The sequence below is a fragment of the Eleutherodactylus coqui genome, chromosome 6, assembly GCF_035609145.1.
Source record: "Eleutherodactylus coqui strain aEleCoq1 chromosome 6, aEleCoq1.hap1, whole genome shotgun sequence".
Taxonomy (NCBI): Eukaryota; Metazoa; Chordata; class Amphibia; order Anura; family Eleutherodactylidae; genus Eleutherodactylus; species Eleutherodactylus coqui.
Window position 1 is genome coordinate 233,414,322 of NC_089842.1, and position 26,941 is coordinate 233,441,262.

Genomic DNA, 26,941 nt, shown 5'->3' on the forward strand with positions numbered 1-26,941 from the left:
TAGCAGTAAAAAGGTGCCGACATTTTATTCCCAGGACGTTATATAAAACACTTCAGCCATGATAAAACTTGGGGTCCCCGGGAGGGGATGTCACATCATTGATGGATTTTGCCTGCCGCCAGCTCCCTCTCGAACTCCACCTCCACAGTCCGGTACAGTTCCATTGTGGTCTTGGCATCTTCTACAGAGCTATGACCTTGTTTTCCAGTCTACAAGACGACAAAATATATGGTTTATATACAGCTTTTACATCTGCGGTGCACTGGCACAGATGCAATTCCAAATAGATTTAGTACCGCAAAGAAAAAAATATATATATAAATTTTATATCGTTGTCATCGTACAAACCCAGAATAGAGTAAAAAGTTGTGATGTCATTTTTCGCCGCAGTATGGATGCAGTGAAAATAAGACTCCCCTCCCAAAATGTCAGAATTGCATTTTTTCCCCCCATTTCAATCCACTTAGAAATTTTGTAAAAGTTTTTCATACATTATAGGATACAATAAATAGTACTGTTGAAAACTACAACTCATCCCGCAGAAAACAAGCCTGAAGACTGCTAAGCTGGTGGATAAAAAAAAAAAAAAAAGGAGGAGTCATGATTTTTTGAAAGTGGGGAGGAAAAACCAAAAATGGAAAAAAAAAGGGCTGCAAAATTATGGTGTTAAAGGGGGCGTCTGAAATAAAGGTTTTTTGTTAAAATGGGTCCCCCATGAAAACTGTAAGTCTGCGTATGGGACGTCAAAGGCTGCTGCAGCCTGTAAACGATACGTCAGCATGGAAACAGGGAAGCACAGCAGGAGACTTGTGGGGAGTAGGGGGACAAGAGCAGCGTTTTCTTTCCCCCATGAAGGACCCAGACAACCCCTGTAAGGGACAGGCCATTTTTGAATATTGTCTTTTTTGATTTTCGTTTGTTCCTTCCTGCACTTAAAAAAAAAAACAACAATAAAAAATTATAACATTATTAGAAATGAGCGAGCATACTCGCTAAGGACAATTACTCGATCGAGCATTGTCCTTAGCGAGTACCTGCCCGCTTGGAAGAAAAGATTCGGGTGCCGGCGCTGGTGAGCGGTGAGTTGCGGCAGTGAGCAGGGGGGAGCGGGGGGAGAGAGGGAGAGAGAGATCAGGTCCCCTCCGTTCCCCCCCCCCCCGCTGCCAGCAGCCGAATCTTTTCTTCCGAGCAGGCAGGTACTCGCTAAGGACAATGCTCGATCGAGTAATTGTCCTTAGCGAGTACGCTCGCTCATTTCTAATAATGTTATAATTTTTTATTGTTTTTTTGTTTTTTTTTAAGTGCAGGAAGGAACAAACGAAAATCAAAAAAGACAATATTCAAAAATGGCCTGTCCCTTACAGGGGTTGTTATTTGTCTGGTGAAATAGACACGAGGGCTTGTTTTTTGTGGGACGAGTTGAATTCTTTAGCGGTATAGTTTAAAGTGCCATAGAATGTAATGAAAAACTATTGGACACATCCGAGTGGAATAAAATAGAAAAAAAAAAAATCGTAATTGCGCCATTTTGGGGGCCTTTGCTCTTCCGACGTACACAGAGTGCTGAAAATGACATTTTGTTTATTCTATGAGTAAGTACGATTACGGTGATAACAAATGTAGGCCGCTCTCACATGGCTGAGAAAATGGTTTCGAATGGGGTCATATACTTGAGCGATTTTTGCCACATTGTGGTGCGAGAAAAAAAAATTGCAGCATATCGTATCTTAGGCTGTTCATTCGGAACGTGTCACCATTGTTTCAATGGGGGTCGGGAAAAACACTGAACGGCATGCAATGTGAGGTTTACCATTAGAAAAGCATAAAAAAGGTTTTTTTTTACATTTTTCTTTTTTTTACACTTTTCTTTTCTTTTTTTTATACTATTTGAGTCCCTCTGAGGGACTTACATCACTGTGCCTATGATCGCTGTCATAAGGCCTTATCGCTTGTACAGCGAGTATAGGCACAGGCAATACAGGACGCCAGTGTCTGGCGTCCTGTTGCCATGGTGACAGGCCGGGCTCTCGCGATCACAGCGCGAGAGCCGGCCGGAGACACACAGGTATCGCGATCCCTCTGTGAACTCTTTCCCTGCCGCGATCTACTTAGATCGCGGCAGGGAAGGGGTTAACAGCGGCGGGCGCATCTCCGATGTCCCCCCGCTGTTGGAGCGGGACGCCGGCTGTGAGTGACAGCCGGCTCCCGCTGCGGGATCTTATGTGATCCCGTGCTATCTCCAGGACGTACCGGTACGTCCTTTTGCGGGAAGTACCAGGCTCCCGGGACGTAACGGTACGTCCTGGAGCGGGAAGGGGTTAATACCATTCTGGTGATACCATATTTATATTTTTTGCTTTACCACTTTGGCACAATAAAAACACTTAAAAAAAATTGTATTTGCGTTTCTACTTTCTAACACATGATATTTTTACTTTACCCTTTGATAGAGCCGTATGGAGGGCTCATTTTTCACAGGACGAGTTGTAGGTTTCATCGGCACTATTTGGGATACATGTGGCCTTGTAATGAATTATCGTGGTTTTTTTTGGTAAGCAGCATCTAAGGAATTAAAGGGCTGTGATCAGAGATTTCTCCAACCCCGGCCGTTAGAGCAAAAACTCAGTTGTCCAGCCTTGGACACCCTTTCCCGGTTAAACCTGCAGGCAGCACCATCAGCAGGATTAGATCCCGTCAGTGACTGCCGTAAAAATGCATACAGGTAGTCACTAATGGGTTGAAGAGTTAAGGATCACCGTTATTTTTTACAAGGGGAATTCCGTGACTTTGTCAAAATTTACTGAAAACAGAACATCGCGGAGTTCCAAATGTGTAAAATAAGGCGTGCCGCAGACTACTTGTGGGGACCGGTGTGTCTGCGTCCGTTTGGACATATACAGGTATGCGTAGCATCAGGACAGGGGAAGCGGGACACTACCTGGATGTCTTTATGAAGAATCTGTTTGGCGAAACGCTTCAGGGATACAGTTTCTGCCTCTGGAAAGCCAGCCTTGCGGTTCAGGAGGGGGATCTTCGATGTGTCTCGTGTCATCTCCTTAGGATGAAAGTAGCCCAAGGCCTTGTAGTCGTTGTGTATCGCGTGGCCAATGACGATCTTACCGTGGAGCATTTTTAAGATCTGTAGGATTGAGAACAAATTATAAACACCTAAAACCACTCATTCTTACTATTTAATGTGCATTTACGCTAAATATTGAGTTCAAAGAAAGTCCCCCTGGTGGTGGCTGCAGGCAACAACAGTGCTATCTCTACAGTGGATATGGAGCACTGTAGGAGACAAATGAAGCTTTGCTATAGATAAATAATAGAGTTAAATCGTTATGCCTTCTTACGGCGGTCACTACAGGGATATTCTCATCTAAGGCTTCAATGGTATATCCACAGGAAATGCCGTAAGAGACATATAGGTCAGGTCTCACTTCTAGGATTGCACCTAGCTTCTCTTCCGGCCCTCACCCCGTCTGGCTGGACGACGTATCCAGAAAGATGGAAAAAGCAGAGTGGGCTTTGCTACGCCGTCTCAGCAACTCCTGTAGAAGTTAAAGGGGTTGTCCCGCGAAAGCAAGTGGGGGTAAGCACTTCTGTATGGCCATATTAATGCACTTTGTAATATACATCGTGCATTAATTATGAGCCATACAGAAGTTATTCACTTACCTGTTCCGTTGCTGGCGTCCCCGTCTCTATGGTGCCGTCTAATTTCAGCGTCTAATCTCCCGATTAGACGCGCTTGCGCAGAAGGGTCTTCTCCCTTCTCTTGGGTCTCGGCACGAGCGGCGTTCTGGCTCCGCCCCCTTCTACGCGTCATCGCGTAGCTCCGCCCCCGTCACGTGTGCCGATTCCAGCCAATCAGGAGGCTGGAATCGGCAATGGACCGCACAGAGCCCACGGTGCACCATGGGAGAAGACCCGCGGTGCATCGTGGGTGAAGATCCCGGCGGCCATCTTGGTAAGGTAAGTAAGAAGTCGCCGCAGAGCGGGGATTCGGGTAAGTACTAAACTTTTTTTTTTAACCCATCCCTTGTCTCGCGCCAAACGGGGGGCCTATTGAAAAAAAAAAAAAAGCCGTTTCGGCGCGGGGCAACCCCTTTAATAGCAGTTCTGCAAAAAGCAGGGCTTAATAGGCTAAAATCCATGACAGTCTTGGGAGCCTTCTCAAGGCTCCAGGTTACAACCCATCAGCCCTATTCACCCACGTCACGGCGGTGCTAGAGGGGGCTCCTCTCACACTAGCTGCTTAGACGTAGCATCTAAGCACTTTAATAGCTGCAATCAGATCGAGCTCTGACAGAAACAGCTGATGGTCGCAGGGTATGGAGCAAGCTCAGCTCCCGGCCTCACTCCATGCGCCCCTAGATCGCTGTTGACGGTTATAGGTGTCAACAGGTTGTCAAGGAGTTTAAAGGGGTTGTCCCGCGCCGAAACGGGTTTTTTTTTTTCAATAGCCCCCCCGTTCGGCGCGAGACAAACCCGATGCAGGGGGTTTAAAAAAAAACAAACCGGATAGTACTTACCCGAATCCCCGCGCTCCGGTGACTTCTTACTTACCTTCCGAAGATGGCCGCCGGGATCTTCACCCTCGGTGGACCGCAGGTCTTCTGTGCGGTCCATTGCCGATTCCAGCCTCCTGATTGGCTGGAATCGGCACACGTGACGGGGCGGAGCTACGAGGAGCAGCTCTCTGGCACGAGCGGCCCAATTCAGAAGGGAGAAGACCGGACTGCGCAAGCGCGTCTAATCCGGCGATTAGACGCTGAAATTAGACGGCTCCATGGAGACGAGGACGCCAGCAACGGAGCAGGTAAGTGAATAACTTCTGTATGGCTCATAATTAATGCACAATGTATATTACAAAGTGCATTAATATGGCCATACAGAAGTGTATACCCCACTTTGTTTCGCGGGACAACCCCTTTAAAGAATTAGTTTATATGTAAAAAAATGGTATTTTTACGTTTGACAAAATGAAGGTTAAAAAAAAAAGTTTTTCTCATCATCGCATTCCAGGGGCTGTAACTTTTTACCTTTTCTGTTGACATGGCCGTATGAGGGCCTGCCTTTTACGGGACAGGTTGTATTTTCTAATGCCATCCTTTTTTGGTAAATAAAATATATTGTATAACTTTAATTTTTTAAGGGGGTTTGAGGAAAAAAATTAATTTCGTCATTTGTTTCTTGGATTTTATTTTCGCGGCGTTCAGTGTGCAAAATAAATGATGTGATTTCATGGATCAGCATGATTACGGTAATAGCACGTTTAGAGTTTTTTTTATGTTTTGCTATTTTCGTACACAAAGAACCCATCGGTCCCCTCTCTCTACCAGCCTTCCGCAGTTACACTGACCACAGCGTGTAAAGGATTAATCACTGGTGATCCGAGTTTTTTTCGGTCCCTGGTGTTAGGGCAAGTTACCAGCTATCATCCGACAGCCGAGCACCCGCTCTCCTTGGCACGGGAGACCCGAGCGGAGCTTCTAATGCAGCACCGTCAGAAGATGGTGCTGTAGAATAAAAGTTGTATGGATGGTGGTTAAGGGGTTAAAACATTTGCCATGTCGGAGTGTTACTTCAAAACTTTTGATAAATGGAGGTCCCAAGGATAAGACCCTCACGGATCGCTGAAATGAAGGCAGCATTCGCTCGAGCGCTGTGCACCTTTGGCTGTCATTGTTGCCGTCGGCCCCTTTTGGGAACTGCAGACAGATGTGAGGTCTACAGAAGACTATGCGTCCGTCTTCAGATGCCGACGAGCAACGACGACAGCCAGAGGTGCAAAGCTCTAGTGATTGCTGCAGCCCAGTAATCAGCAGGGTGCTCAGCACCCGGACCCCTACTGATCACAACTCTTGATGTGTCACTCTGACATGTCAGAAGTTTTTAAATAGTGGAGCTCTTCTTTAAAAGGGGTTGTCCCACGAAAAAAGAAGTTATCTCCACAGGAGAGCCGAGAACTATCTTATCGGTGGGGCCTAAATGTTGGGACCTCACGATCCCGAGAGGCTATGAATAAATGGATTGACAGCTCCATGCTTTTGGAAACCTTTGGGACCCGTTGTTCTCAGACCCCCACTGATCAGTTATCCCCTAGCCTGTGAATAGGGGAGAACGTCCTGTAGGTACGCCGCTGTGCTGAACGGCAGCGGGTCAAGAGGGCAGACCATCTCTGATCAAACATTGATGAACTGCCAGTGTGGATGTGCAGATGAAAGTGAACCTCCAAGCATGGACAAACAAAAATGGCCTCTTATACCATCTGATCTGGGCACTCACCTCTTTCTGCGCCATGCTGAAGGGTACGGCGTTTACTAAATGCTTCCTCTGGATCCCGCTCCATCTCGTCCGGTAATCTGTGACCGGTCTGGTGGGCTTTATGTAGTTGTCGTACATCACGTCTCCCTGGTAATTCACGATGCTGCACCTTGCCAGGGCACTGTCTCGCCCCTTTAGCCCGGTGCCCACCATTTCACAGTCAATGGCAACCATCTTGTAACTTGACACGGATACAGGAGAGAAGCCGCTTTCATACTCGCTGAGCGGATTATGCTGCTGATTAAGGGGCTTTGCCGTTTTTTGGGCCTCCTCCGCTGCAGAATGGTGGCTCTTGGACGCTGGGACAGGATAAGTCCGATTCGGGGCACAATTTATACTGGCGCGGAACGATGTGTCCGACTTTGCCCGCTGGTGAAACGTGTTATTGTTTAGCTCCCCTGTCTTACCATGGCCGCCTCTTTTACTGTCCGCCTGTCCATTCAACCTATTGTGGTCCAACAAATTTATCGGCTGCTCCGGTTTCCGGTTCGGTAACTTCTGCAAACTCTGATGCTGCAAACCGCGTTGTTCCAGAAACCTCCTCCTCCTCAAAAACTGTTTGCGCTTCTGACTTACTTTCCTGGTTTGTTCTCGTGAGGGAACAGAGGAGAAGTCCACGTTTATAAATAGGTCCGCCATGATGGATCACGCCAAGCTGGACTAAGTGATGTGTACCGTCCCGACTTCACCAAATACTAGATAGTGGCGCAGGGTGGCGAGGACGCGGCATCACCTGGAATACAAACACAAAGTGACTTGAGACTGCAGGTCCACACGGACGGACATACGACACATTGCAGCTAAAATGTGAAGCGGGAAGGACGACATTCTGCACATTTTTCACACAGAACAGATTTAAAAATACGCAAATCGACTTCTGTGGCGCAAAGATTCACCACAGACTTCAATAGGGAAGCTAAAATTGTTGTATATTTTACTGCGGATTATCCGTTAGTGTGGTTGCAGGACACAAGCGGAAAACATTTTTTATCCCATCTTCCACAGAAACCCGTAAAAAGTTGCTAATTGGTGTAAAAACGAGATTGCCCAAGTTTCAGCCCAATCAGATAACATTAGGACCAGCCTGACCAACCTTAAAGTATTCTGAAGCCAGCTGCACACGACTGGGTTTGGATTGCGGAATCCGCGATAGTCTCCTGCGCGGACGATCGGCGGCATTCCACAAATCAATAGAGCATCTGTGATAGACATGATGATTAGTCAGTATAAAATGTCTATCGATTTGTACTAAATTAGTCGTATTATGTGTGTTTTGTGACTTCAGCCTAATGTGGAACTCTGCTGCATAAGGAAAGAGTTAAATCACAGTGTTATGTTACTGCTTAGGTGTTCATCTTGAGTGTTTTCCCAGTCCTCCCCATCCCCCACACAGAATCTTCTTCAACAAAGAGATATCTACTTTCAGTTTCAGTTTTGAGCACATGTTTGTAAGACAAAGACTTGCTTATACATTGGAGTTGAGAGAAGGTGGGCAGGAAGGAGGGGGGATTCTATATGATCCGACAAATGAGAATCCTATATGTTACTGATGTAATCTGTTGCACGCCCATTAAAGGGCAGGTGTTATGCTTTACAATAAAAGGGGCCGTCTGGGTGTCTCTGCCCAGAGAGCCATTTTGGATATGAGACTGATCACTTGTGTCTAATCTGCTCGATGATGTGTGCACACTATACAATTCGGACGCTACAAAATACCCCGAAACCTGCTGGAGAAAACCATAATCCAGCACACATCCGCATGTCCGCTCGCATGAGCAGACAGCCACTGCGATTTTTCGCTCGTGGGAAAAAAAAACCAAAAACGCAGCATGCTCTATTTTTGCGCGGAAGCTGACCGACCTCCAACCCTTCAGCAATTGACTTGTACTGCGCATGTCCGACGGCGAGCCATGTGGACCGGAAAGTAATAACGGATGCAGAACCTTCGCCCTCTACAGCTACAAGTGCTGCAAGTTCCAGGCAGGAAGACAAGCTCCTTCCGAGATAAAGCGGCGGTACCGGCGGCACGAGAGAGAAGAGCGCAGAGATCGCGCTCCTAGGAATTTTATATTGACTCCTCCCATGGAGGGGTCCGCGGACATTCACCCAACAAATGAAACCGCTACTAGTAGCGCCCCCACCGGAAAAAGAGCTCTTCCGGTCTCTTTTTGGGTACCCCCATATTTATTATATATGGCTGCCACTAAGACTAGGCCACACTGCGACTTGTGCCGCGAAGCGCGTTGTACAGCCGAAGATCCCAATATTGTCCTACTACTGTCCAAGCTGATGTGAGTGAACGCCGTAACGTGGCGACCTGCAGGTTACCGCGACGCATCACCAAGATGTATGACCTTCTGAATGTCCAGCGGTGGGCGGGCAGCGGCCGCGCCAACTTACAATTAGCAACGTCGCAGCAGCCACATCCCGTTAGGTCTTGATGCGGCCGAGCAACCATGTGATCTACGGCTGCGCACGCACATCCCGGCTAAAGTCGCCACGTAGTCCTCGCGCAAGTCTCACGGCTGGTTCCCAGGCGCGGTATCTGACCGATAGAAATAAGGCGAGACTCACGCCTGTGAAGGTCGTTACTGTAGTGGCAAAGCGGAAAATATCTCACACAAAACACGTGTGGCAATCGTCACACAGCGCGTAAAGTATAGCGGCGGATTCCATCTCGGGGTGCGTTGCGGTTTTCAAAGCAGATTTTCCGCTGTGCACTTGCTGCGGACATCCTGCAGTAAATCCGGCCCGTGTGAACATGGCCTGAGAGCGCTCACACACGTTTGTACGCTACCGCGTATCACACACGTAATAATAATACCGCATTCACTTGTGCCACACGTACAACGCGCAAGCAAAAACACTACGGCATGCGCCATCTTGTCACGCATTACACGCCATGATAGTGTACGGATGTTGTCGGCACGCGCCATGTTGTCACGCATTACACGCCATGACAGTGTACGGATATTGTCGGCACGCGCCAGCTTGTCACGCATTACACGCCATGACAGTGTACGGATATTGTCGGCGCGCGCCATGTTGTCACGCATTACACGCCATGATAGCGCGCGCCGACAATATCCGTACACTATCTTGTCACGCATTACACGCCATGACAGTGTACGGATATTGTCGGCACGCGCCATCTTGACACGCATTACACGCCATGATAGTGTACGGATGTTGTCGGCGTGCGCCATCTTGTCACGCATTACGCGCCATGATAGTGTACGGATATTGTCGGCACGCGCCATCTTGTCACGCATTACACGCCATGATAGTGTACGGATATTGTCGGCACGCGCCATCTTGTCACGCATTACACGCCATGATAGTGTACGGATATTGTCGGCACGCGCCATCTTGTCACGCATTACACGCCATGATAGTGTACGGATATTGTCGGCACGCGCCACCTTGTCACGCATTACACGCCATGATAGTGTACGGATATTGTCGGCACGCGCCATCTTGTCACGCATTACACGCCATGATAGTGTACGGATGTAGTCGGCACACGCCATCTTGTTACGCATTACACGCCACGATAATGTACGGATGTTGTCGGCACGCGCCATCTTGTCACGCATTACACGCCATGACAGTGTACGGATATTGTCGGCACGCGCCATCTTGTCACGCATTACACGCCATGACAGTGTACGGATATTGTCGGCACGCGCCATCTTGTCACGCATTACACGCCATGATAGTGTACGGATATTGTCGGCACGCGCCATCTTGTCACGCATTACACGCCATGATAGTGTAAGGATATTGTCGGCACGCGCCATCTAGTCACGCATTACACGCCATGATAGTGTACGGATATTGTCGGCACACGCCATCTTGTCACGCATTACACGCCATGATAGTGTACGGATGTTGTCGGCACGCGCCATCTTGTCACGCATTACACGCCATGATAGTGTACGGATATTGTCGGCACGCGCCATCTTGTCACGCATTACACGGCACGATAGTGTACGGATATTGTCAGCGCGCGCCATCTTGTCACGCATTACACGCCATGACAGTGTACGGATATTGTCGGCACGCGCCATCTTGTCACGCATTACACGCCATGATAGTGCACGGATATTGTCGGCACACGCCATCTTGTCACGCATTACACGCCACGATAGTGTACGGATATTGTCGGCGCGCGCCATCTTGTCACGCATTACACGCCACGATAGTGTACGGATATTGTCAGCGCGCGCCATCTTGTCACGCATTACACGCCACGACAGTGTACGGATGTTGTCGGCACGCGCCATCTTGTCACGCATTACACGCCACGATAGTGTACGGATTTTGTCGGCACGCGCCATCTTGTCACGCATTACACGCCATCATAGTGTACGGATATTGTCGGCACGCGCCATCTTGTCACGCATTACACGCCACGATAGTGTACGGATATTGTCGGCACGCGCCATCTTGTCACGCATTACACGCCACGATAGTGCACAGATATTGTCGGCGCGCGCCATCTTGTCACGCATTACACGCCATGATAGTGCACAGATATTGTCGGCGCGCGCCATCTTGTCACGCATTACACGCCATGATAGTGTACGGATATTGTCGGCACGCGCCATCTTGTCACGCATTACACGCCACGACAGTGTACGGATATTGTCGGCACGCGCCATCTTGTCACGCATTACACGCCACGATAGTGTACGGATATTGTCGGCACGCGCCATCTTGTCACACATTACACGCCATGATAGTGTACGGATATTGTCGGCACGCGCCATCTTGTCACGCATTACACGCCACGACAGTGTACGGATATTGTCGGCACGCGCCATCTTGTCACGCATTACACGCCATGACAGTGTACGGATATTGTCAACGCGCGCCATCTTGTCACGCATTACACGCCATGACAGTGTACGGATGTTGTCGGCACGCACCATCTTGTCACGCATTACACGCCACGATAATGTACGGATGTTGTTGGCACACGCCATCTTGTCACGCATTACACACCATGATAGTGTACGATTATTGTCGGCGCGCGCCATCTTGTCACGCATTACACACCATGATAGTGTACGGATATTGTCGGCACGCGCCATCTTGTCACGCATTACACGCCATGATAGTGTACGGATATTGTCGGCACGCGCCATCTTGTCACGCATTACACGCCACGACAGTGTACGGATATTGTCGGCGCGCGCCATCTTGTCACGCATTACACGCCATGATAGTGTACGGATATTGTCGGCACGCGCCATCTTGTCACGCATTACACGCCATGATCGTGTACGGATATTGTCGGCGCGCGCCATCTTGTCACGCATTACACGCCATGATAGTGTACGGATGTTGTCGGCACGCGCCATCTTGTCACGCATTACACGCCATAATAGTGCCCAGAGACTGCGTACTAGCTGCAGAAATACGCGACAGCATGCTTCCACCAGGTTTAGCGGTCGTCTTCTTTAGCTTCCTGAAAGGCAAAGCCCAGTCAGCAATGAGAGGAGCAGCCATGGCCACGAGGACGCCGAGGGCCGGGCTCTCTAGGAGCTCCTTGTACTGATATCTTACCACAATGGCGGCTCTTCGCAGGAAGAAATATCCAGACGTGTGAGAAACCTCCATATCATAAGAGCATTAGATGCCGGTCCGGCCGCAGTCACAACGGCGCCACAGTCACGGAGGCCGCACGGGAGACCGCGGACTATCTCGCGCCGCAGACCGACCGTTACCTCAGAGATCCGGCCGCGCTGCAGGGAGAGGCCGCGGCTTCACAGGCCATCACCCCGTTCGCTGTGAGGCGGGAAGTCAATGGCGGATACCGGGTGTAGGAGGACAGAAGACGGGACTTACCAACTCCGGAGCGGGGGCGATAAACCACGAGGGCCTTCCGGGTGTAACGGCACCTCCCCCGGCACACGGAGCCTCACATGGAGGAGGAAGGAAGCGGCCCTTCACTACATGACGTAAGGCGAAACACAAAGGGGCCCCCGGGGGCCATGAAAAGCCCTCACGGCCGTATAGTTTGCTAACCTGGGAGAACCCAAGCGGCCTGAGAGATGTTGTCCTTGTATCACAATGGCGCTACAGTGACCGGACGACGACAAGCTCGAATGGCGGTGAATTCATATAATATGGGTTTACGAAGAACCGAGGGCTGACATGGCGGATGTCGCCCGCATACCGTGTAATCCCGAGGGCTGACATGGCGGATGTCGCCGGCATACCGTGTAATCCGAGGGCTGACATGGCGGATGTCGCCGGCATACCGTGTAATCCCGAGGGCTGACATGGCGGATGTCGCCCACATACCGTGTAATCCCAAAGGCTGACATGGCGGATGTCGCCGGCATACCGTGTAATCCCGAGGGCTGACATGGCGGATGTCGCCGGCATACCGTGTAATCCCGAGGGCTGACATGGCGGATGTCGCCCACATACCGTGTAATCCCAAAGGCTGACATGGCGGATGTCGCCGGCATACCGTGTAATCCCGAGGGCTGACATGGCGGATGTCGCCGGCATACCGTGTAATCCGGGGGCTGACATGGCGGATGTCGCCGGCATACCGTGTAATCCCAAAGGCTGACATGGCGGATGTCGCCGGCATACCGTGTAATCCCGAGGGCTGACATGGCGGATGTCGCCCACATACCGTGTAATCCCAAAGGCTGACATGGCGGATGTCGCCGGCATACCGTGTAATCCCGAGGGCTGACATGGCGGATGTCGCCCACATACCGTGTAATCCCAAAGGCTGACATGGCGGATGTCGCCGGCATACCGTGTAATCCCGAGGGCTGACATGGCGGATGTCGCCCACATACCGTGTAATCCCGAGGGCTGACATGGCGGATGTCGCCGGTATACCGTGTAATCCGGGGGCTGACATGGCGGATGTCGCCGGCATACCGTGTAATCCGGGGCCTGACATGGTGGTTGTCGCCGGCATACCGTGTAATCCGGGGGCTGACATGGCGGATGTCGCCCGCATACCGTGTAATCCTGAGGGTTGACATGGCGGATGTCGCCTGCATACCGTGTAATCCCGAGGGCTGACATGGTGGATGTCGCCCGCATACCGTGTAATCCCAAGGGCTGACATGGCGGATGTCGCCCGCATACCGTGTAATCCCGAGGGCTGACATGGCGGATGTCGCCCGCATACAGTGTAATCCCGAGGGCTGACATGGCGGATGTGGCCGGTATACCATGTAATCCGGGGGCTGACATGGCGGATGTCGCCCGCATACCGTGTAATCCGGGGGCTGACATGGTGGATGTCGCCCGCATACCGTGTAATCCCGAGGGCTGACATGGCGGATGTCGCCGGCATACCGTGTAATCCCGAGGGCTGACATGGCGGATGTCGCCGGCATATCGTATAATCCCGAGGGCTGACATGGCGGATGTCGCCGGCATACCGTGTAATCCGGGGGCTGACATGGCGGATGTCGCCGGCATACCGTGTAATCCGGGGGCTGACATGGCGGATGTCGCCGGCATACCGTGTAATCCCGGGGGCTGACATGGCGGATGTCGCCGGCATATCGTGTAATCCCGAAGGTTGACATGGCGGATGTGGCCGGTATACCGTGTAATCCCGGGGGCTGACATGGCGGATGTCGCCGGCATACCGTGTAATCCCGGGGGCTGACATGGCGGATGTCGCCTGCATACCGTGTAATCCGGGGGCTGACATGGCGGATGTCGCCGGCAAATCGTATATTCCCGAGGGCTGACATGGCGGATGTCGCCGGCATACCGTGTAATCCCGAGGGCTGACATGGCGGATGTCGCCGGCATACCGTGTAATCCCGATGGCTGACATGGCGGATGTCGCCGGCATACCGTGTAATCCCGAGGGCTGCCATGGCGGATGTCGCCGGCATACCGTGTAATCCCGAGGGCTGACATGGCGGATGTCGCCGGCATACCGTGTAATCCCGAGGGCTGACATGGCGGATGTCGCCGGCATACCGTGTAATCCCGAGGGCTGACATGGCGGATGTCGCCGGCATACCGTGTAATCCCGAGGGCTGACATGGCGGATGTCGCCGGCATACCGTGTAATCCCGAGGGCTGACATGGCGGATGTCGCCGGCATACCGTGTAATCCCGAGGGTTGACATGGCGGATGTCGCCGGCATATCGTATAATCCCGAGGGCTGACATGGCGGATGTCGCCGGCATATTGTGTATTCCCGAGGGCTGACATGGCGGATGTCGCCGGCATACCGTGTAATCCTGAGGGCTGACATGGCGGATGTCGCCCGCATACCGTGTAATCCCGAGGGCTGACATGGCGGATGTCGCCCGCATACAGTGTAATCCCGAGGGCTGACATGGCGGATGTCGCCGGTATACCGTGTAATCCCGAGGGCTGACATGGCGGATGTCGCCCGCATACCGTGTAATCCCGAGGGCTGACATGGCGGATGTCGCCCGCATACCGTGTAATCCGGGGGCTGACATGGCGGATGTCGCCCGCATACCGTGTAATCCGGGGGCTGACATGGCGGATGTCGCCCGCATACCGTGTAATCCGGGGGCTGACATGGCGGATGTCGCCGGCATATCGTGTAATCCGGGGGCTGACATGGCGGATGTCGCCGGCATATCGTGTAATACCGAGGGCTGACATGGCGGATGTCGCCGGCATACCGTGTAATCCCGAGGGCTGACATGGCGGATGTCGCCGGCATACCGTGTAATCCCGAGGGCTGACATGGCGGATGTCGCCGGTATATCGTGTAATCCCGAGGGCTGACATGGCGGATGTCGCCCGCATACCGTGTAATCCCGAGGGCTGACATGGCGGATGTCGCCGGCATACCGTGTAATCCGGGGGCTGACATGGCGGATGTCGCCCGCATACCGTGTAATCCGGGGGCTGACATGGCGGATGTCGCCCGCATACCGTGTAATCCGGGGGCTGACATGGCGGATGTCGCCCGCATACCGTGTAATCCCGAGGGCTGGCATGGCGGATGTCGCCCGCATACCGTGTAATCCTGAGGGCTGACATGGCGGATGTCGCCGGCATATCGTATAATCCCGAGGGCTGACATGGCGGATGTCGCCGGCATATTGTGTAATCCCGAGGGCTGACATGGCGGATGTCGCCGGCATATCGTATAATCCCGAGGGCTGACATGGCGTATGTCGCCGGCATATCGTATAATCCCGAGGGCTGACATGGCGGATGTCGCCGGCATATCGTATAATCCCGAGGGCTGACATGGCGGATGTCGCCGGCATATCGTATAATCCCGAGGGCTGACATGGCGGATGTCGCTGGCATATCGTATAATCCTGAGGGCTGACATGGCGGATGTCGCCGGCATATCGTATAATCCCGAGGGCTGACATGGCGGATGTCGCCGGCATATTGTATAATCCCGAGGGCTGACATGGCGGATGTCGCCCGCATACCGTGTATTCCCGAGGGCTGACATGGCGGATGTCGCCCGCATACCGTGTATTCCCGAGGGCTGACATGGCGGATGTCGCCCGCATACCGTGTATTCCCGAGGGCTGACATGGCGGATGTCGCCCGCATACCGTGTATTCCCGAGGGCTGACATGGCGGATGTCGCCCGCATACCGTGTAATCCCGAGGGTTGACATGGCGGATGTGGCCGGTATACCGTGTAATCCCGAGGGCTGACATGGCGGATGTCGCCGGTATACCGTGTAATCCCGAGGGCTGACATGGCGGATGTCGCCCGCATACCGTGTAATCCCGAGGGCTGACATGGCGGATGTCGCCGGCATATCGTATAATTCAGCGATTTTTTTTCACTGTGCATGACCGCATATCTCTCGCACGCTGTCATGCACTGTCTGACTTTTTTTTTTACATTTCCCGCTTTGTCACTTAACGGTGCACATACGTAATGTAATTATGCGCACAGCATTTATTACGCACCCATAGAGAACAATAGGGCTCTATCACGCTTAATACGCAGCACAGTGGTCGTGCTACGTTCTGTTTTGTCAGGGTTTCTGTCTTTCTGCTCCGTTTTGGGAAGAAAAAAAATTGTAATAAAACAGGAAAAAGGATGTTTTTTCCACCATTGATTTCAATGGGGTTTCAAAAAAACGGAAAGGCTTCAGTTTGCTTCCGTTCCGTCAGATTTCTGTGTTTGGATGGAAGAATAAAAATGCAGACTGCGCTATTTTCCCATCTAAAACAGAAACGTGACGAAAGCAGATGGAAGCCTTTCTGTATTTTTAAGGTTTTTTTTAAACCCCATTGAAATCAATGAGTGAAAAAACATCAGTTTTTATCCGTTTTATTTTAGTTCCTCTCTTCGAAAAAACGGAGCAGAGAGACGAAAACCCTGAACCGACCCCAACGCAGGTGTGAGAGCCGCCTTATCTGCTAGCGTTGGGCTGGATTCACACAAATGTATTTGCGCACACACAATACGCAAATTGGATAACGGCGCTCACGTGAGCAGGGACTGCGTACCGCGGCCCCTTGTGACATTTCCAGCCGATAGCAGGAAGCTGTCACATGCACAGACCCCGGGGCTTTACTCTGCAGGGCCAGCATGTTTTTACGGCCCTGTAGATTAAAGCCCAGACACCAAGGACGTGAAAACACATATGGGTGGTCACTAAGGGGGGGAAGGCCTAAAGAAGGTTGGTCACTAGGGGGTTAAGCGGCGCTCGTTATAGGTTTCCTGCATATCTGCCGGCCCGTTCATTTTGACAGCTTATTGCGGTGTGTAATACCTATGCTTTATATGCTTATGGACATTGTGTGTAACTAGATTATACATTTGCGTACGCCGGGGATGTCGGCTGAAGTTCTTTTATACTAATGAGAGTTGTGTTTTTTTTGCAGCATGTCTGACATCCGGGTGCGGGAAGGGTCCATGGAGCAAAACAAGAAGCTTGCAGCAGATATTTTGCGTGTCCTCTCTCTCTACGGCTACATCACAGATTCTTACATTATTGTGAGTATCACTTGTGACAGACCTGCAGGGGTGACACATACAATGCTGGGTGGGCAGTCGTTCTTTAATCTACAAGGGGCGCATGTCCCATCGAACAAGCTGCCCAATCTGCAGGCAGCATCTTACGGCATGATTACCATCAGTGATCGACAACCATCGGGGTGCCGAGATAGCTGTCAATCATTGACAGGACCGCCCACCGGACTCCTGAGCCGTATTTCATCTACAAATGACAAGCTATAAAGAACTTTTCTTTAAAAAAAAAATATATTCATGATTACACTCGGAGTGACCCATGATGTCAGCGGTTGGATTGTGACTGAAGTGTGAAGAGTTCATGCTCCAGCGCATGCATGATGAACGCAGCGAGCACGAACCAAGCACAGCTAGCGTATTACTGAGGCTTCTATCATCAGGCACAGAAATGGCTTTTAGAGAAATGCTTATTTATGTGATTGTTACATCCTTGCTGTGATTTCACCACTGTACAATCCAACAGTGGGCGCCTCCATATTTGTTAGCTACCTTTAACCTTCTTTTCTATGGACACAGCAAACGCTCTTGGAGTGAGTTTCATGAACAGACAGAGCAAGTTATCGGCGCTCCGAGTGTAATGAAGAATGTGCCTAAAACTACTGTGTTTATCAATCTACTCAGCTCTTCCTGCAATATAAGACGCTGCCTTCAGATCGGACTGCCAAGGTAGCCCCATGAAAAGAATGAGAAGTTTAGTACTAAAAAGAGCCCAAGTTACAGAAACACGAAAAAATACACCCATGACTTCACAGATGAAAAGGCAGTTTTATAAGATTTTTTTTTTTACCATATAGCATGATGGAATTTACAAAAAATCTCCCATATGAACATGAGGTATGGGGCTTCTCCCTGGTAGCACGGAGCCATTAACCCCTTCATGACACGGCCTATTTTGGGCTTAAGGACGCAACAATTTTTGGCGGATTTTCTTCTCCGTTTATCAAAAGCCATGACTTTTTTATTTTTCCGTGGACGCGGCCGTATAAGGGCTTGTTTTTTGCGTGGCGAACTGTAGTTTTTATCGATGCCAATTTTGGGTACATAGACTATATTGTAAATTTTTTTTTTTTTTTTTTTTAATGATAGCAGAGAGAGAAAACGCATCAATTCTGCCATAGATTTTTTTATTTTTTTTTACAGCGTTAATCATGCAGCATAAATGAGACTTTCCATTTTTTCTGCAGACCGGTACGGTTACAACGATACCAAAATTCTAACATTTTTTTTAGGTTTTGCCACTTTTCTGCACTAAAAACCCTTTTTTTTGGAAATCTTTTTTCTATTCTAAATTGCTGCATTCAAAGTCCTGTAACTTTTTTATTTTTTGATGTACGGAGCTCTATGAGGCTTATTTTTTGCGAGACGAGCTGTAGATTTTATTGGTACCATTTTGGCGTACATACGGCTTTTTTGATCACTTATTGCGTTTTTAGTGAGGCAAAATGCTAAAAATGAGTATTTTGCCTCAGTTTTTTAGCTTTTTTTTTAGCGTTTTTTTCCGTGCACAGTCAAAAGCATGTGCAACTTATTGTACGCATCGTTACGGACGCGACAATACCAAATATGTGGGGTTTTATTTTTTTTTTTACCTTTTTTTATTCTAATCTGAGAAAAAGCATAAAAAATTGTTTTTTTACTCCTTTTTTTTACATTTTTTTTAATTCATTTTTTAAATCTTTCTTTTTTTTACACTGTTTGTGTCCCTCTGAGGGACTTTAATCACTGCCCTGATGATCGCTGTCATAAGGCATGGCAGAGTTACTGCTCTCCCATGCCTTATCGCTCATACAGCGATCTCGGGCATAGGCAATACAGGACGCCAGTGTCTGGCGTCCTGTTGCCATGGTGACAGGCCGGGCTCTCGCGATGACATCGCGAGTTCCGGCCGGAGACACAGAGGGAGCCGCGCACCCTCTGTGAACTCTTTCCCTGCTGCGATCTACTTAGATCGCGGCAGGGAAGGGGTTAACAGTGGCGGGCGCATCTCCGATGTCCCCCCGCTGTTGCAGCGAGACGCCGGCTGTGACTGACAGCCGGCTCCAGCTGCGGGATAGCGCTGGATCATATGTGATCCCGCGCTATCTCCAGGACGTAAGTTTACGCCCTGTTGCGGGAAGTACCCCGCTCCCAGGACGTAAACTTACACCCTGCAGCGGGAATGGGTTAAAAGGTTGACAAATGGAAAAAAAAATTAAATGAGAATTTTAGCTTAAAAAAATAATTAAGACAGAACAATCTGCTAAAAAGTGTTGAGAAAAAAAAAATAGGCGCATGAGATCACATAATGGGGCAGATTTACTATTAAAAATTCAATGGCTTTCTCGTGCAAATGGCGCCAGAATACTGTCTAACGTGCTTTGCGCCACATTTACAATGTGTTTTAGACACTTTTTAGGACAAAAGGGGCATTCCTTTGTGGAAAGGGAATGTGACTGTAATACGACAAAAATTGGCACCATTTTTGGCATATATTAAGCAAACTAATAGGTGATAAGTTATACTAAATAGTCTATAAGTATGCAAAAAAAAACATGTATGGCTCGCTGAGTGAAAGTTATGATGTGCAAATAATCCCCCTGGTGTAAGAAAGGCGCCCGACGCAGAAACCCAATACCAGATCCCAGGTAGGTACAATGAGAAGAGTAGTAGTGGGAACTATGATTCACCTTACTAGTAGTTCCCACTAGCACTTTTCTCAGTCTAAAGATGCACCAGATTTCCTATCCACAATGAGCCACTGCGATAAATCTGGTTCAGTTTAAGACTGTCTAGTCTGTTTATACGGTGGAACTACATTACGAGATGCATTGAAGTTGCACGGGAACGGAACCCAATATTTTCAATAGGTCAATTTACATTTTTTTTTTTTTCTCTGGCAGTAATGCAGCGAGAGAAAGGTATTGCAACATTTCCTATTTATGGGCAATATCGTCCATTATCTCCTATCCACCGTAATAAAATGGGCATGTGAGTCTGATGCGATTTTGCTATTTTTATGATTGGGAAAACCATGCGATTTTACACGTGTTTTTCTCAGCCGTGTCATTGCGGACACAGCTTGGGCCGTGGGTATAGCTGCTGCCACTAGGAGGCAGACACTAAGCAGAAAAAATGTTAGCTCCTCCTACCAGCTCTATCCCTCCTGCAGGCACCAAGCTTATCAGTTTTAGCTGAGTTCTCAGTTACCGGTCTTCGGTCCTTTTTTACGACTACTTTTGGGAATACAGTGTTAGCACTAGACTCTCCCTTGTACCCCACCAAGGAGGGCTAACAGCATGGAGCCAACCACCCTCTTATGGTCTAACCTGCCAGCCATAACATGTCCCCTCCAACGAGAGCACTCCCTCTCTCTACAAAGTGTAGGCGAGCATTGGAGTACAGGCGTCATTCTGCGGATGGGTTGCAAGATTCCAACCTTCGTGTCCATGTCAAAGGATCCTCAAGCGCGGCGGTGGATGCTCTCATAATTCAGTGGACAGACTTCAAGGTATCGGTCCTGTCCATCCTTTTCCAGCACCTTTGGCATTGAAAGTGGCTGACCGCACTTTCGACTCTGTGGGTGCCTCTTTGGCAGCACGTAATGGCTCTTCTGCCCTTCAGATCTGCAAAGCAGCCACATGAACCTCTTTACACACCGTTAAATACATTTTACAATGCTCACACTTGTACACCCCCCCTCCCCACCCCCCACAATGACATGGTTTTTGTACTTTCCGTAAAATCTTTTTCTTGTCTCATTCATTGGGGGACACTGCACTGTCCCAGTATTTTGTTTTTCTCTTTTGAGATTTGTCTGATAGCTCCCTCCTTGTTGAAGCGTTTTCCCTGGAGTTACGCAGGTTCTCCACTGTGTTGCGGTTTAATTCTTAGTGTTTTACATGTTACGCTGCCTGTTATACGCTTTTCATATCCTACTCTGCTGCTCCTACTGCTTGCATGCTAACTGATCAGCTTGGTGCCTACAGGAGGGGTATAGCTGGTAGGAGGAGCTAACACTTTTTCTGTAAGTGTCTGCCTCCTAGTGGCAGCAGCTATACCCACGGTCCAATGAACGAGATAAGAAAGAGAAAAAGTACAAAAATCAAATTTTCACCATGTGGAAATCACAGGTGCTGCAATGTGTTTTTCTCACCAAGCGCATCACAATCACATAATCGAGGCTTTGCAAGTGCGATTTCTGTCTGATTTTCTCGGACAAATTTTGCGGTCGTCCACAAATTTTTTACGGCATTTTTAATTAAAAACTGCATCGCTTCTGTGAAATTGCGATCCTCGCGTGTGTAATGATCGTAAGTGTTTGACATTGACTTCAGTGCGAAACATCGGAAGGCACTTGCATACACATTGCCCAGCATGCGAGTGCCATGTGATGTCTTTCAAGGTTCCATTGCAAACTGTCGGTGGCACACCCAGAGAGAGAGCATGCTGCCAGGAAAAAAACCGCTCGTGTCAATGGATCCATTCAAGAAAATGGATTTCATGTTCATGCTAGTTTTGTGCACAAGCATACCGTTTGCGTGAATGCGCCCTTTCACATCATTAGTAAGTCTACCTCAGTGTGTGCAAAAATAATTAGCTTTCCAAACTATTGATTAGAAATCTATAAACCTGCCATTCACATGTTGAAGAGAAGCTTTCCCAATATATTATGTCTTTTTTTCACGGGCCGCTAAATTATTCAGATTCTGCATCCAGTGGGAATCTAAACGATTATCGCTCAGTGTAAATGTGCCAACTGAACGATGAACGAGAATTCATTCACCTCTCGTTCGTCGTTCAGTTTCTGCATGCAGGAAAATGGACGACGGATCGGCCGTGTAAACGGTCAATATCGCTTATGGACAACTGCCAATGGAGGCGGGCTGGAACAATTTGCAGCCCACCCCTCCTCCATTCACTAAGCGATGCTCATTCCTGCGTAAAAGCACGGTACCGATTATCGCTGGGACGACCCGTCCGGCATCTGTGCCCGATAGGTCATCCCGTGTAAAAGGGCCCTTACATATGTCTGCTGATGCCTCTTTTTAGAATCTGTATCCATATTTACCTTTTTTACAGGAATTTTTCTCTGACAACCTGTGGGAGACGCTGCCTGAGTCATGGAGATTAGCATTGTCAGACCTGACTGCCCCGGAGCTGGCGGATCAACTCCTATCTAACAGGAACACAAAGGATACAAGGTAGAGGAATGCAAGGCTTTTATTCCACATACAAGAATGTCATTGTGTTGTTACACCTCTTACTACACGGGGGGAGCTGTATCAGAACTCGCGCACAAATAAAATGAGTTGTACATCTCCCCAAATGTGACTTATTATACATTGGAGATATATAATGTTAGCTGATATTATTTTCTCTTACATTAGTGTGTTGTCCCATTTTTTTTTTTGAAGCATAAGACCACCCCTTCCAGAATATGGTCAGCGACAATCTGCTCATTATTGTGAGTCCTGCTGTTGGCATGCTGCTAATTCTTCCAGGGGGAGCCGCAGGCAGCGGGGCATGTCCCTTGCAGCAGCCATTTTAGAGGAATTGTCATAAATCGTACAGTTGGAAGGGGCCTCCGGGGTCATCAGGTCCAACCCCCTGCTCAGTGCAGGATTCACTAAATCATCCCAAACATGTCTGTCCAGCCTCTGTTTGAAGACTTCCATTGAAGGAGAGCTCGCCACCTCCTGTGGTAACCTGTTCCACTTATTGATCCCCCTTACTTTTAGAAAGTTTTTTCTAATATCTAATCTGTGTCTCCTACCTTTCAGTTTCATCCCATTGCTTCTAGTCTTTTCTTGTACAAATGAGAATAGGGCTGATTCCTCTGCACTGTGACAGCACTTCAGATATTTGTAGACGACTATTAAATCTCCTTTCAGCCTTCTTTTTTTGCAAGCTAAACATTCCCAGATCCTTTAACTGTTCCTCATAAGACATGATTTGCAGACCGCTCACCATCCTGGTTGCTCTTCTCTGAACTTGCTCCAGTTTGCCTATGTCTCTTTTAAATTGGGGTGCCCAGAACTGGATACAGTATTCCAGATGAGGAGAGAAGAGGGGAATAATGACCTCACGTTATCTAGACTCTATGCTTCTCTTAATACATCCCAGAATTGTGTTTACCTTTTTTGGCTGTTGCATCACATTGTTGACTCATGTTCAGTCTAAGTCTTTTTCACATTTTGGAATAGTGCAATTTTTAATTTGACCAGTAGATGTCAGCAAAACGCAGAGGTTTATTTATTTATCTTTTTTATTGGTCCAGTTAGCTAAGTGTTTCTACCAGTTTTACGAAAATCCACGTTCCCATGCAAGGAAAAAAGTTCACTACAACAAAACCTGTGACAGCGGTCCGGCTGCAAACTGCGAGTGCGCCTTAAGCTGTATAGCGACATATCTCCCAAGTATCACACTGACGTTTAGTGTCCGCCTGCATGTAAACGTCTCTGATCCCCGGCTGTAGTATGATGTACTGGGGGAATGTACGTTTCTGTGTTGCCAGTCTGGACATACTACATACATGTGCACGCAGTCAGCATGTCTGTCTTCTGTCCAGTTACAGGTCAGTTTGGCCGCTCAGTCTCTTGGCTCTGAAGGTGACGGCACAATCCTTGGCCTTCCAGCGAACACCACGGCATGACGTTGGCGGTGCGGATAAGAAGAGACCCGCTGAGTTCCAGACAAACCGCTGTCAGAGTTCCTTACTGCATCCTCTGTTCCGGAAACACGTGAAACCCAAGAAACAGCATGAAATTGTCCGTCTGGGGAAGGTGAGGTTCTGCACTCCTCTATACGGTCGGCACAATACATTTCCCTACACTCTGCTGTTGCATGCTCTGGTGGCTTTGTAGAGAAGTCACAAGTGTCATTGCCTACGACAGGACAGGATGGTCATACGCCCAAATGGAAGAGAGTGCAGAGATCAGCGGCCAATTCAGCCTGTGATGTGTTTTTTCCTGCAGTTGGTGAAGAAGCTGAGTGATTCTACAAGGTGCGATCATGTGGTGGATATCGGCAGCGGTCAGGTATGGTTATTATTGCTCAGCACTATTTCATTACACTGCCTTCTATATCCCTGGACGTTGCCATGGCAGCCAGAATGAAAACATGATGCCCAATAGATTTGTTTCTTCTGCTTGCTATGCCCGCGTCCAGGGAGGGTATGATATTGGCACTATCTGTAGACCTGGGCCGCAATGACAAATATAAAGAATAACTTTGCTGGCTTTATGCTGATTGGCTCTCCACCACTACACTGTCTTTCTAGGGGCACCTGTCAAGGGTCCTATCCTTTGGTCAAGGACTCGGCGTCACAGCAGTAGAAGCCAACCGCAGTCTCCTCACTATGGCCACCAAATTCGACTATGATCTAATCTATATGCTGAAGAAGGAACAATTGAGACCAAAACAGGTAACTTTATTCTAGAAGGATAAGCAGACATTCATCCTAACTATAGAAAAGTATTTTAACCCCTTCCTGCAGCCGGACGTACATTTATTCAAAGAACAGAAAAAGGTCAGCTCACCAAATCTTGCAAATGTTGCTCTCAACTTGAATGTGGCTTGGAGGAGTGCACAGGGAAGCTCTAATGGTCCCTTGGAGGTATGTATAGAATAGAAAAAAAATCTCTGATCCCAGCCATTACAGCAGAAGCCTGGCTGTCGACTACCAATACCCCCAGCCTCCTATGGTGACCAGAGGGGTACAGCTTCTGAGCCTGAGTGATCACTGTGACATATGTACTGTATGGTGCCTTATGTTGAGGTAATCCCTGACATAAATGTACGTCGCAAATAGAAAAAAAATCCTAGCACTTCTTTAAAAAGTTCAACTTTATTATTCCTCCATAGTGCACAACAGCCCCTACGCGTTTCAAGCATTACAGCTCTTAGTTATGGCATACAGAAAAATGAAAACACTCCAATATGTAAAGGCAACACTACCCAATCAAGTGATATAATACACATCACATGTAAGCACACGTTAAGTCAAATGATATTAACCCCATGAGTGCCAGAGAAAAACAAGATGAGAGGGGGGGGGGGGGAATAAGCTGTACCCCTCTGGTCACCATAGGAGGCTGGGGGTATTGGTAGTCGACAGCCAGGCTTCTGCTGTAATGGCTGGGATCAGAGATGTAAGTCATTTACCCCCCAGATGCCATGGTGAGTAGCGACCATAGAATCTAAGGTGTTTGCCAGAGGGAGGAGCTCCTGTCTGTCAGCCCATAAGTTGTGTCCCTCATTTTTATTATTCAGGCTATACTATGTGTCATGTACATTATATTGGGGATGTTGTGGACAATCACCCCCATCAGCTTCGTCAAATTTATTGCTGTATTAAAAATACAAAACCTATAGAACCAGTAACCAACAGAGACGAATCCACTGTAACTGTGATTGTTCTAGTGCAATGCAAAATTAGATGATCTGATAACTGTGACTGTGGGCACATCTTGTGAATTTGTACACGTCTTCTTTTTTCTTTCTACTTTTAGATCGCTGCTTGTGATATTACCAGCATCGAGGCAACCAAGATCCCCCGTCATGTCTTGGCCTATATAGACCCTCAAGCCTCATGGGAAGAGTTTGTGAATCAGTTAACTGGTCACACGGAGATTGGCATCAATGCTGGTGGATCCAGTACAAGTGCCTCACTTACTTCTACACAAGGTCTTGGGTCAATGGAACAAGGCAACCAAATTGTAGATTCCTGTCAGAGTGTGAGCTCTTTGGACCAGTGCTGCTTTCCTCAGACGAACAACTTTATATTAACCGGACTCCATGCCTGTGGAGACCTCAGTGTTGCAATGTTACGCCACTTTGCCAGATGCCCTAGTGTTGTGGGCATCACCTCAGTTGCTTGCTGCTATATGAAACTAACGACGTGTGAAGTGCCGCAGCCTCCGGGGGTCTTGGCTCCATCCCACCAGCATGACTCGCAGCAACAACAGTATGGCTACCCTGTAAGTTCTTGGGTTGCTGGACTTCCTGGCCACAAACTTTCCTACAAATCCAGAGAGGTGGCTTGCCACGCCATTGAGGACTATATAGAGCGCCTTAAAGGCGAGAGTGATGTATTAAGGATTCATTGTTACAGGGCTGTGCTGGAGATGGTGATCCGGGGTATAGAGCCCACCATGAAACGTGCCGGGGTCCAGACAATCAAGAACGCTCAAAAGCTTCCTTTCAAAGAGTACGTAGATAGACTAACTCCATGTGCTAAGAATGGGCTGTGTGACTTTACCAACAGCGAGTAAGCAGGAGTCGCCCATAGATTGAGCGGCTCCTGTTCACACTGAGCAAGAAGTCGTTCACCAGTCGTTCTGTTTCAGTGAGTTGAAAGAGAATAACTAAAAACTATTGAGTGTAGAAGAAAATCCTGGCAGCATGTAGAGATGCTATATAAAATGCACTCTTTATTCTCCCATCACACAGACAGCAACGTTTCGGCCGCGAGGCCTTTCTCAAGCTTTATCTTCCGCTAAAGAAAGGCCTCACGGCTGAAACGCTGTTGTCTCTGTGTGATGGGAGAATAAAGAGTGTATTTTACATAGGACCTCTACATGCTGCCAGGATTTTTTTCTACGTTACGTGGACTTCTGCGGGAGTGCGGT

The 26,941-nt window shown here is 48.9% G+C and overlaps 2 protein-coding genes across 6 annotated transcripts in view; one reads left to right on the forward strand and one right to left on the reverse strand.

The window, feature by feature from the left end:
• Window positions 1-12,308, reverse strand: ISG20L2 (interferon stimulated exonuclease gene 20 like 2). Of its 2 annotated transcripts, none has more exons than XM_066609102.1 (4): window positions 12,184-12,308; window positions 6,292-7,063; window positions 2,939-3,139; window positions 1-209 (listed from the first exon to the last, which is right to left on the reverse strand). In XM_066609102.1, the coding sequence occupies exons 2-4, from the start codon at window positions 6,967-6,969 to the stop codon at window positions 96-98; spliced, it is 993 nt and encodes a 330-aa protein (XP_066465199.1). In that variant the 5' UTR covers window positions 6,970-7,063; window positions 12,184-12,308; the 3' UTR covers window positions 1-95. The 2 variants fall into 2 exon arrangements, with proteins under 2 accessions (XP_066465199.1, XP_066465200.1); XM_066609103.1 differs by lacking the exon at window positions 12,184-12,308 and adding an exon at window positions 11,902-12,029.
• Window positions 12,055-26,941, forward strand: part of METTL25B (methyltransferase like 25B) — an 18,907-nt gene continuing 4,020 nt past the window's right edge. The window contains exons 1-8 of one of the 4 annotated variants that reach the window (XM_066609094.1): window positions 12,055-12,296; window positions 17,186-17,297; window positions 22,392-22,513; window positions 23,881-24,094; window positions 24,206-24,349; window positions 24,592-24,735; window positions 25,823-26,290; window positions 26,425-26,520. In XM_066609094.1, coding sequence (XP_066465191.1) covers window positions 12,142-12,296; window positions 17,186-17,297; window positions 22,392-22,513; window positions 23,881-24,094; window positions 24,206-24,349; window positions 24,592-24,735; window positions 25,823-26,290; window positions 26,425-26,520 — 1,455 coding nt within the window. In that variant the 5' untranslated portion in view covers window positions 12,055-12,141. The other 3 variants (XM_066609091.1, XM_066609092.1, XM_066609093.1) reach the window with 3 other exon arrangements.

Bases quoted from the DNA above. Each gene is read 5' to 3' on its own strand.
- ISG20L2 (XM_066609102.1), bottom strand. From the start codon at position 6,969: ATGGCGGACCTATTTATAAACGTGGACTTCTCCTCTGTTCCCTCACGA. The intron at 3,140-6,291 runs GTGAGTGCCCAG...TCAATCCTACAG, and splicing joins TCAGCATGGCGCAGAAAGAG to ATCTTAAAAATGCTCCACGG. The intron at 210-2,938 runs GTAGTGTCCCGC...GTCGTCTTGTAG, and splicing joins TTCTTCATAAAGACATCCAG to ACTGGAAAACAAGGTCATAG.